Here is an 11,500-nt window from a genome sequence, read left to right as displayed (position 1 = left end):
GAAGGTGCCATTTCCGGGTGACGCACGTGGGCTGCCCGGAAGCGGAAGGGCCGGGCGGCAAGATGGCTGCGGGCGCGGAGGCCGCGCACCGGGCCGGGGCCCTGAAGCAGCAGAACAAGCCGCACAAGGGGCGGAAGCCGCGCGGAGGGGCCCAGCGCCGGGCGGGAGGTGAGACCCTGCCGGGCCCCGCGCTAACCGCCCTGCCCGGCCGCGGGGGCCCCGCGCTAACCGCCGCTCTCTCCCCTAGGCCGCGTCCCCGCCAAGACCCTGAGCCGGCGGCGCCGGGACCTGACCAAGCCGGACCGGAGGCACCAGGCCCTGCAGCTCCGCAGGCAGCGCAAGGAGGCGGTGAGCGAGCGGGGCGAGCCGTGGGGCGTGACACGCGGGGGGCCGGAGCCGCCCGCCCCAGCAGCGACGGGGGCGGGGCAGCTTCATTGCCCGCTGTTTCTGTTCCCAGGTGCTGGCAGAAAAGCGAAACCTGGGCAGCAAAGACGGGCCGCCTCACCTGGTGGTGGTGGTCCCCCTGCACGCTGGGGTGGCCACCCACGACGCCTTGAGATTGCTTCAGAGTGACGAGTCCGCCCTTGTGCGTAAGGATGAGAGAGCAGAGGGTTTTGTGCTGCTCTGCCCCCGATTTAAACAGCGATGGCGCTTTGTGACGGCCCACGTGGGTAAGGAAACCCTGAAGGAACAGGAGGGCTTGTGCTGGCTCCTAGTATTCCACTGTGTTCTGCTGAAACTCATCAGTGTCTCCTTCTGCCATATTCTGATATTGTGTTTCTAGGGAATCTTCATGCTGTGTTAGACCTGGCAAAAGTAGCTGATACCCTGCTATTTGTACTGGATCCGCTCGACGGCTGGGACAGCACTGGAGATTACTGCCTCTCTTGCCTCTTTGCGCAGGGGCTCCCCAGCTATGGTAGGTGAATTAAAAAGCAGGGGGTTGGAGCAGGGTGTCTAAAGAGATTCCAGAGTTCTTGACTTGAAGCTGGTGCAGTAACCAGAACCCCCATATAGCAGGTGGGTGGCCACTGGATCTTGCTATCTAGAAGCTTGGAGTGCAGATCAGTTGATCCAATGTCATCCGTCCCCTGCAGCCTCACTCTGTGAGTGCACCCCTGTTGAGTTAATGCTGGGGATCTAAAAACATAAGAGGCGTCTTGGATCCAGGCTGCTGCCTACATTTTGAACACTTGTTAGCATTTTGATCATTTAAATGTGCTACATAGTGGGCACAAATGAATCTACATCCGTACATCTTCAGCTGGAGGAGCTAAGGGAGACAGAGATGTACATAGATGAGACGGTCCCATCTCCTGTCTGACAGCTTCTGTGCTGTTGAGGAGGATGAAAGTCTCAGGGAAGGAGAACATCTGACTAGATCAGAGGGAAATGATCCCATAGTTGGGACCCTCCTTCTAGATGATCTTGCACTAAGGATACTTCTCCGGGGGAGGGAACTCCCGTTATTAAGAAGAGACAGATATTAGTAATGAGTGATTCAATCATTAGAGACATAGATAGCTGGGTTTCAATGAGCAGGAGAACCACGTGGTGACTTACCTACCTAGTGTGAAGGTTGTGGCTCTCTCGAGCCATCTAGAAGACTTATGTGTAGTGCTGGGGAGGAGCCGATGGTCGTGGCACATGTAGGTACAAATGATGTAGGGAGGGATAGGAGAGAGGTCCTGGAGGCCAAATTTAGGCTGCTAGGTAAGAGATTGAAGTCCAGGACCTCCATGGTAGCATACTCTGAAATGCTTCCAGTTCCACGCACAGGGTCGGTTACGCAGAACTGCAGGGTCTCAATGTGCAGATGAGACAATGGTGTAGAGAAGAGGGGTTTAGATTTATTAGGAACTGGGGGACCTTTTGGGAAAGGGGGAGCCTATACAGGAAGGATGGGCTCCACCTAAACCAAAATGGAACCAGATTGCTGGCACTTAAAATTAAGAAGGTCATAGAGCAGTTTTTAAACTGAGGGCTGGGGGAAAGCCGACAGGTGCAGAGGAGCATGTGGTTCGGACAGAGACGTGCCTTAGGGGGGAATCTATTAATGGAGATTCTCTATGTCCTAGTAAGGAGGAGAGGATGGAAGATAATAAAATAAAGGTAGGATCTGATGATAAACAGTCAAATGAAAAAAAGTCTCATTCAATTACATCATGTAATGGGAGACCGCTAAAAAGTGACAGGTTTTTAAAGTGCTTATATACCAATGTTAGAAGTCTAAATAATAAGATAGGTGAACTAGAGTGCCTCGTATTAAATGAGGATATGGATATAATAGGCATTACTGAAACTTGAGGAATGAGGATAATCAATGGGACACAGTAATACCAGGGTACAAAATATATCGGAAGGGACCAGATGGTATTCACCCAAGAGTTCCGAAGGAACTCAAATGTGAAATTGCAGGAATACTAACTGTAGTCTGTAATCTATCATTTAAATCAGATTCTGTACCAAATGCCTGGAGGATAACTAATGGGACGCCAATTTTTAAAAAGGGCTCCAGAAGTGACCCCGGCAATTATAGGCTGGTAAACCCAATTTAAATTCCAGGCAAACTGGTTGAAACTATAGTAAAGAACAAAATTGTCAGAAACACAGATGAACGTAATTTGTTGGGGAATAGTCAACATAGTTTTTGTAAAGGGAAATCATGCCTCACCAATCTATTAGAATACTTTGAGGGGATCAACAAGCATGTGGACAAGGGGGATCCAGTGAATATACTGTATTTAGATTTTCAGAAAGGCCTCGACAAAGTGCCTCACCGAAGAGTATTAAGCAATGTAAGGAGTCATGGAATAAGAGGGAAGGTCCTCTGAATGACTGGTAACTGATTAAATGATAGGAAACAAAGGGTAAGAAGAAACGGTCAGTTTTCAGAAAGGAGAGAGGTACATAGTGGTGTCCCCCAGGGGTCTGTACTGGGCCCAGTCCTAGTCAACATAGTCATAAATGATCTGGGAAAAGGGGTAAACAGTGAGATGGCAAAATTTGAAAATAATACCAAACTACTCATGATAGTTAAGTCCCAGGCAGACTGTGAAGAGCTACAAAAGGATTTCTCAAAACTGGGTGACGGGGCAACAAAATGGCAGATGAAAGTCAATGCTGATAAATGCAAAGTAATGCACATTGGAAAACATAATCCCAACTATACGTATAAAATGATGGGGTCCAAATTAGCTGTTACCACTCAAGAAAGAGATCTTGGAGTCATTGTGGATAGTTCTCTGAAAACATCCACTCAATATTCAGTGGCAGTCAAAAGGGCAAACAGAATATTGGGAATCATTAAGAAAGGGATAGGTAATAAGACAGAAAATATCATATTGCCTCTATAAATCTATGGTACGCCCACATCTTGAATACTGCAGGCAGATGTGGTCGCGGCATCTCAAAAAAGTTATATTGGAAAAGGTTCAGAAAAGGGGAACAAAAATGATTAGGGTATGGAGTGTCTGCCATATGAGAAGAGATTAATAAGACTGAGACTTTTCAGCTTGGAAAAAAGACAACTAAGGGGGATATGATATTAAGGAAGTGTTATTTACTTCCCATAACACAAGAACTAGGGATCACCAAATGAAATTAATAGGCAGCAGGTTTAAAACAAACAAGAGGAAGTATTTTTTCACACAATGCACAGTCAGCCTGTGGAACTCCTTGCCACAGGATGTTGTGAAGGCCAAGACTATAACAGGGGTCAAAAAAGAACTAGATACATTCATGGAGGATAGGTCCATCAATGGCTATTAGCCAGGATAGGCAGGGATGGTGTCCCTAGCCTCTGTTGCCAGAAACTGGTAATGGATGACAGGGGATGGATCACTTGATGATTACCTGTTCTGTTCGTTCCCTCTGGGGCACCTGGCATTGGCCACTGTCGGAAGACAGGTTACTGGGCTAGATGGACCATTGGTCTGACCTAGTATGGCCATTCTGATGTACATTGTGTGGCTAATGCTGATGATCCCTGCCCTAGCGAGTGCTTTCTCAGTATAGATTGCCCTCCTTCCAGTTTGTAAGGTGACTGAATGTCTGTTTTTTTTCTGAATGGGTGAGCCTTCTTTTTTAACCTACAGTGTGAATGTATCACAAACTTGATCGCTTCTGGTTCTGAAAATCTTAGTGTTCATCTGTCTCATTATTTCTTGGCTGTGGTCAACAGAAGTTTTTTGAGTTTTGACTGTTAACTCTGCTGTTCTCTTTGCTGTCTGCTAGCCCTTGCTGTCCATGGAGTCGCTGATGTCCCACAGAAGAAACAGACAGATGCCAAGAAGAAATTGGGCAAAGCCATTGAGAAGCGCTTCCCGGAGGCCAAACTCTTCCCCCTGAACACTGAGCAAGAGTCTTTGTTGTTGCTGAGGCACCTTGCTGCCCAGAAGCAGCGCCACCTTACTTTCCGTGACAGACGGGCCTATTTGCTTGCCCAAGAGGCTGAGTTTGTGCCCAGCCACGATAGTGACTTGGTGGGGACCCTGAAGGTATCTGGCTTCGTTCGGGGACGGACCCTCAATGTAAACAGCCTGGTGCATATCGTGGGACATGGAGACTTCCAGATGACGCAGGTTGATGCCCCTCCAGACCCTTTCTCTCTAAACCCCAGAGTGGCTAAAGACCAGCAGAGGAAGGGCCAGGACATGGAAATACAGGTAGGATGGTGTTCTGGACTCTGAATGGCCCACTGAGAGTTATTTGTTCCCTGGTAATCGTTTAGAAGCTGCAGGGTCTTTGAACCAATGTTATCTAAAATTCAGTGCTGGATTAAGATTCAGTTACTCAGCAGATGGGTCTAATAAATCTTTCTGAAGGCAAAACACTCGGCAAGTAGTGATCAGTGACTCACAAAGAGGTAGCTCATTGGGACAATCTCCTCACAATTTCCTCCAGCACTGGACAGTACAGCTTTAACCTCCCTTTGTTACACACTTACTTATAACTTTTTGTTATTTTCTCTTATACATATGTTATTAGTCTTTCATTTTCATATTAACTCCTCTCCCCCATCAGTGCAGGTTTTGTGTTAATTCAAACTAGTCTTTATTTTTTTTAGTTAGTTACTTTAGCTTTTCTTCTCACAAACATGATTAGTCTTCAATTTCTTACACATGTGCAGTTTTCCTTATGCTTATGTTAAATGTTATCAAAACAGACTATGAAAAGCCACAGTAGGCATCTGTCAGGCCTAAATATGCCTTCGCTTCCAACAGTCAGCACCTGTGCTCATGCACTCAGGTTGGTTCAAGGAAGACTGTAAAGCTTTGCCCTCTCAGAGAAGCTCTTTGGACAGAGCACAGTGTTTACAATGGGCATAGGGGGTGTGCTGTGGGTGAGTACTTTCTTGCTAGTGGTGGGATTATCTTGGGTAAGGAGAGGTTGTGGAGGGGCTAGTCCTTTGCTTCAAACTGCAATGTGCAGCTAGAATTGACTGGGTTTTCACTTAATGACTTTGTCTGCTAGGATGATTCTATAAACGGTGTTGTTGAGATGGAGGAAGTCATTAAGGTCCTGATGAAGGCAGATCCTAGAAGACAGGAATCTTTGCAATCAGAGGTGATTCCTGACCCTATGGAGGGGGAACAGACCTGGCCCACTGAGGAGGAGCTGAAAGAGGCAGAAGGTCAGTGCTGGCAATATTTCTCTAGCCTTTCCTTAGATTATTGGTGAAGTTTTTACTTTTTACGCGCTGTAGCTGAGAAGCTTAAGGCTGGGCATAGTATCTAGCTTTGAACCCAGGCCCCTCTTGACTCCTATTTACAGCCCCTTCCTCTGACTGTTGGGCTGCATAACTTCTCCAGTTTTACTCTGAATTTGAGCTGGTCAGATCGTTGGAGGACATGTCATGGGATCCCGAGCATCTGTCTGCTGATGGCTGTATAGCACAGGGTTATTCCTAACTGCTGTGTGCGGGAATGAGCCGTGCTCTCCAATCCTGGCATTAGGGATGATGAATGGTGAGATCCCAGGGATGCATGAACAGTCTCTGGATTCTGGTTACTGATTTCTGCACAGGGAAGATACATTGCTGTAAATCCCTCCACGTGTTTCATGTAACTTGCTCTTCTGTCTGACTGTCCACACAGCTGTAAAGGGGAATGAGAGGGAGCAGCCTAGTGCCATGTCTTGCATTACTGTAGGTAAAGAGGTGGGGGAGGCCTGTGCAATACTAATCACTCTGGAAATCTGGCAGAGTCCCTGAAGGAAAGGAGGAAGGTGGTGAAGGTCCCCAAGGGAACATCCAGCTACCAGGCTGCATGGATTGTGGATGATGGAGAAGATGGCAGTGAGGAGGAGGAGGAGAATAACATGGAGGATGAAGATTTGATGGAAGAGGCTTCCCAGGTAACAAAAGGTTGATATTGTAGGTTGTGTCCGAGTACTAGTGTGCTTGCCACCCTGCAAACTGTCTGTTTTTTCCACACCCGGACAGGCAGTGAAAGGGCACAACATACAGCCAGGCTGGTGTCCACATTTCAAAGGGTAGAATCTGATGCAGCCACATGCCCCTTTGTATTATTCCCTCTGTCATAGTCAGCTACCCTCTTATCTAAACTCATGCGGGGACTGTGCTCTGCATTGTACAAGATGCACGCAGCCCCTGCAGTGTTGCCTGGAGTGTGTGTGGAAGTACACTTGCCTGTGGACTCTGCACATCAAGATTAGTATATGCTGTCTGTGTCAGGTTGGGGAAAGCAGTGAGGAGGAGGAGCTTGTAGAGGAGGAGTGTGAGACCATGGCTGTAGCAGAGTCTACTCGGGATGACCTATACGACGAGAAGCTGGATGAGGATGAGGAGCAGATGTTGGAGAAGTACACACAGGAGAGATTGGATCAAATGTTCCCAGATGAGGTGGACACCCCCCGCAACTTGCCTGCCAGAGTCCGGTAAGAAACCTCATGCCAGGATGGAAGGAGCAAGTCTCCTAGTGACTCTCCCCGGAGTTGTCCTGGCTTTGAGACCAGCAGTGTGCAATGGGGAAATGGGACTCGGCATGCTCTAGTTTGCTCAGTGAAATTGGTGGAGTTTTCCTGTAGCAAGAACCCATGTGGGTGGATGCGTCAGACTAGATCCTTGACCTGTGCCTGTCGGATCCAGTGGGCTGGTGCAGTGACAGTCCCCTTCGGTGGGGCTCATTTGGGTGCTGATGGCATCAGAGTGTTCTTGACTCTCCATGCTCAGATCTCCCCTATGAGCAGGATGAATTCCCCCTTGCTCTCTGTGAGACCACGTGTGGTGTAAGTCCCTGTAAAGGTATAATGCAGAAGTCCTCACCATGCGCAAGGGTGTTTGCTTGCTAACTGCTATAGGATTTGTTGAGTAAAGTCTCTGAAACTCTGTCCTCCAGGTTCCAGAAGTACAGGGGGCTCAAGAGTTTCCGGACTTCTCCTTGGGATCCCAAAGAGAATCTCCCCAGGGATTATGCCAGGATCTTCCAGTTCCAGGACTTCTCCCGAACCAGGAAGCATGTCTTCCGGCAGATAGAGAAAGAGGAAACTGAAGGGGCTGCGGTACCTGCCTTTCCTTGGCTCATTTATCTTCCCCTGATGTTGTCCATCTTGCCTCCTTCCTTGATGTGTCTCCTCACTCTTGGCAGGCAAGGTTTGGTAGTGAAGTTGCTGCACTGCCAGTTGCTGGCTAGGCCTGTTCCTGTGTTGTAGAGAAATCCCAGGTAGTACTGGTGTCCTGTTTTCTCTACCCCACAGCCTGTGCGCCCAGGCAGCTCCTCGCACGCATGCTCCTTCACACCTCGACAGCTGGGAACCTGCATTAACTGTTGTCTCTGTCCTCTCTCGACAGGTTGGCTGGTACGTTACGCTTCACATCTGTAGTGTTCCTATCTCAGTGATGGAGAGTTTCAGGCAGGGGCTGCCTCTGGTCCTATTCTCACTGCTTCCCCATGAGCAGAAGGTGAGTATGCCACAGGTTGTAACCTGCCAACATCCAGAAGAGCTGGAAAGCCACTGTGCCTCTTGCACGCAGCTTTCCCCTCATGCTGATACAGGCTTGGCGTTCTCCTGGCCTTCCTGGGGCCTTTGCTGGGTGTACAAGGAATCCAGTTCAAAACTTCTTGTGCTGGCTGGGGTTGAAGCTGTTTCTGCAGGTTCTGGGGGTCATAATAGCATGCAGATGGCCATGATAGTTTAAGCCAGAATGTCTGAACCTGGCTGAAGTTTTGCTGATAAACCCTTTATGGCTCTGAGGCTTCTCTGGTGGGGATGAGGATTCTCTGGCATAAAAGGAAGATATGGCAGCCCTTTGGCTGAAGCACCGGGGCTGTGAGCTGTTGAGACACTGAAGACATCTGGCTTGCGGAGCTGTTCTGTATCATCCATGGCTTTCAGCCTCGCAGCCATCCTGTTCCAGGTGAGCTTGGCCCCTCAGCATTGCCTTTCTCCCTCTCTCTGCAGATGTCTGTGCTGAACTTTGTGGTGAGGCGGCACCTGGGCAACAATGAGACAGTGAAAGCCAAGGAGGAGTTGATCTTCCACTGTGGGTTCAGGCGCTTCCGTGCCTGCCCTCTGTACTCCCAGCATAGCTCAGGTGGGTGTAGGATCCACTGGTGGACAAACTACATTCAGAGAGTGGGGCCCTTTGCTCCCTTTCTGTGCAGAGCCCTTGCTGGCTGGGGTCTCTGGTGGGAAACCTGGGTTGGCTGAAGGGACTCTGAGGACTTGCATATCTTGGCTGTCGTGCTTCAAGGGGAAAGGAATTGAGTCCATTTGTTGGAGGGGGATGGATTGGCCTGGGCAACATGTGGTTCCCTGGGACTGTGAGGAAGTGGTACTGGTAGGGCTCATCCTTGCTTGGGATTGGGTGAGGCTCTATAGTTTGAATTGGTGATCTCCTTTTCCAAGGGGTTGGCTTTCAACAGCCTATTGTGATGGTGGAGGGAGGGGGGGCTGCGTGTGACCCACAACCCCATGCTGCTGAGGGTGCTTCCAAGGCTGAGCAGAAGGAGGGAGGGGACGGACCTGAAGAGTGTTGAGAATCCGAATTAGTGTGCATTGTGGCTGGCCTGCTGCTTGTTGGTGTTGGGTCCTGGAGCTCCCCTGCAGGGCACTGGCTGGTAACTGAGTTTTACTTGGTGCTTTCTCTCTTCTAGCTGATAAGCACAAGTTGGAGCGTTTTCTGCGGCCTGATGCAGCCCTGGTGGTGACTGTTTATGCTCCCATCACTTTCCCTCCTGCCTCGGTGCTACTGTTTAAACAAAGGAGTAACGGTAAGTCAGTGAGCGCTGAGGGGGTGACTGAATGAGAAATGAAAGCTAATCCTAGCAGCAGAGGTTTCCAGCTTCCACTGATGGATCTGGGTCCCATTCTCCAATACTGCCACGCATCTGTTGCGCCTTAATCATCTGTCAAGGGTTCTGAGAGGGTTAACTTGCCTATCTGCTCTCCCTCAGTCTCTGGAGTAATGGTCCTGTCCTTATTCTTGCTGTGGGGACTGCCCTGCTCTAGGACCCATTGAGCAGTGGCATTCATGTCAGTTCTGCTCCACAGGAATGCACGACCTCATTGCCACAGGCTTTCTGCTCTCAGTGGATCCAGACAGAATCCTCATCAAGCGGCTGGTGCTCAGTGGTCACCCTTTCAAAATCTTCAGCAAGACGGCTGTAGTGCGGTACATGTTCTTTAACAGAGGTACATGGTGTGTGTGGGGCAAAGGGGTGGGCGCGGCGGGATGGTACAGCGGGTCCTGTGTGACTCTGGACACCCTGCAGTTCCATAGGAAAGTGTCATGATTTCCAATAACCAGAGCCTTTGAGACCTGGAAGTGCAGAGCTGGGCTCAGTGTGAACATTCTGACATATGTGTTGACATGACCCAGATAGCTCAGCAAGTGTCCCCTGCCCTGCAGAGAGGCTCTCATGTTCCGAGTACGTCCATCCATGTAGCAGCGATTTGGTTTCTTCAGGCCGTGCCTATAGGTGAATGCACACTATAGCTCTTTGGCCAGTGTGCAGCAGCTTGCCATACTCACAGCTGCTCTGGGTAGTAGCTCAAGCAACCCGAGTCCTGCCTGGTTTGCTAGCTATGTGGCAGGGTGCTGGGGAGCTGGAGACTACTGTGGCCTGTTTCTCACGTGTCTCTTGTCTTTGATCGGCAGAGGATGTGCTGTGGTTTAAGCCGGTGGAGCTGAGGACCAAGTGGGGCCGCAGAGGACACATCACAGAGCCGCTAGGTAGGCCAGGTTTGACATGCAGCATTCCATTGCTTTCCTCTCATGGTGCTGGGCCACACTCACTGTCCCTGCATCCCTATTCAAACACTGTCTGCTCTTCCCTGGGCTGGGGAAGAGGAACAGGCAAAATGCAGCTAACAGCTTCTGTTGCTTTCTTTGCCTAGGGACTCATGGTCACATGAAGTGTCATTTTGATGGGCAGCTGAAATCCCAGGACACCGTGCTGCTGAATCTGTACAAGCGCGTCTTCCCTAAATGGACTTATGACCCGCATGTGCCGGAGCCAGTACCATGGGTGAGAAGCGAACAGCAGCTCCCCATGCAGGAGGTGGAGATGGAATAACCCTCCAGGCCTAGCGTGGCTGCTGTGGTTCGCATCTCCTGCACCCCACGTGGGTGCTTGGCTGTTCCAAGCCTTGTGAGAAGTAGGGAGAACTGCCCTGAACTTGTTAGTGCTGTGCCTTTCCTAGGGTTTGTGTCCAGCATTCATGCTGGCTGCTGCAGCATTAGATCCGGCTCACAACTGCCTATGCCCTGGCCTCCAATATCAGTTTTTCAATGGTAAATATATCTTCACTTCAATTGAAGTCCAAGTGCCCAGATTTCTTGCATGGGGGGGTGGCTGGATTGAGTTATTGTGCACATTGGGCATGCAGGCTTTGTTCACTCCCTCCTGCCAGGCTAGAAGCTCCTGAAGCTGCACGAGGGATTCTGGGTTTCACCCTCTCCCCTGCCATTTGTATGTAACTTGAGAACATAAAAACATAGGCTGCCATACGGGGTCAAACCAATGGTCCATCTAGCCCAGCATCCTGTCTCCAACAGGGGGGAGTGTACAGAACTGGGCAGTTGGGAGTGATCCACCCGTCTTCCCTTCCTGACAGTCAGAAGTTTAGGGTTGCATCTCTGACTATTTTGGCTAATAGCCATTGATGGATCTATCCTTTATCTCTTTCTTCACTGAACCCAATTATACTTTTGGCCATCAACATCCCATAGCAATGAGTTCCACAGTTTAACTTGCCATTGTGTGGAAAAAAGTACTTCCCCTTGTTCGTATTAAACCTGATGCCTGTTAATTTAATTGGTAATGGTTTTCATATTGTGCAAAAGGGTCAGTAACATGAGAGCATGGGGGTCAGACTTTACCATTATTTCCTGCTGCTGAACACAAAAGTGCTCTCTCCAAGAAGCCTGGGCTTGGGCCCCAGGCAGGGGGCTAGCTGCATGAAACTCATTCCAACTGCCTGCCTTAGGGAGGCTGTGAGACCAGCTCTTTGGCTCCACCCACCTATACCAGGT

At 49.6% G+C, this 11,500-nt stretch overlaps 1 protein-coding gene and 1 non-coding gene across 3 annotated transcripts; both read left to right on the top strand.

Annotated features, from left to right (window-relative positions):
- The first annotated feature begins 3 nt into the window (after positions 1-3).
- Positions 4-11,277, top strand: TSR1 (TSR1 ribosome maturation factor). Of its 2 annotated transcripts, none has more exons than XR_005222669.2 (15): positions 4-168; positions 248-348; positions 458-671; positions 785-919; positions 4,237-4,667; positions 5,476-5,635; positions 6,206-6,357; positions 6,698-6,900; positions 7,362-7,524; positions 7,814-7,924; positions 8,425-8,557; positions 9,120-9,236; positions 9,517-9,637; positions 10,124-10,198; positions 10,363-10,503. XR_005222669.2 is itself a non-coding variant. In XM_037880696.2 (15 exons), exons 1-15 carry the CDS (start codon positions 63-65, stop codon positions 10,539-10,541), a joined length of 2,421 nt encoding a protein of 806 aa, XP_037736624.1. In that variant the 5' UTR covers positions 4-62; the 3' UTR covers positions 10,542-11,277. The 2 variants fall into 2 exon arrangements, 1 of the variants encoding a protein (XP_037736624.1); XM_037880696.2 differs by having other exon boundaries at positions 9,517-9,657; positions 10,363-11,277.
- LOC114018995 lies at positions 8,139-8,229 on the top strand. The gene has a single exon (XR_003564162.1). It is a non-coding gene; the product is annotated as a small nucleolar RNA SNORD91 family (small nucleolar RNA).
- Positions 11,278-11,500: the final 223 nt, after the last annotated feature.

This window comes from Chelonia mydas, chromosome 17, assembly GCF_015237465.2.
Source record: "Chelonia mydas isolate rCheMyd1 chromosome 17, rCheMyd1.pri.v2, whole genome shotgun sequence".
NCBI classification, from domain to species: Eukaryota; Metazoa; Chordata; order Testudines; family Cheloniidae; genus Chelonia; species Chelonia mydas.
This window is presented reverse-complemented; position numbering and strand designations above follow the sequence as displayed.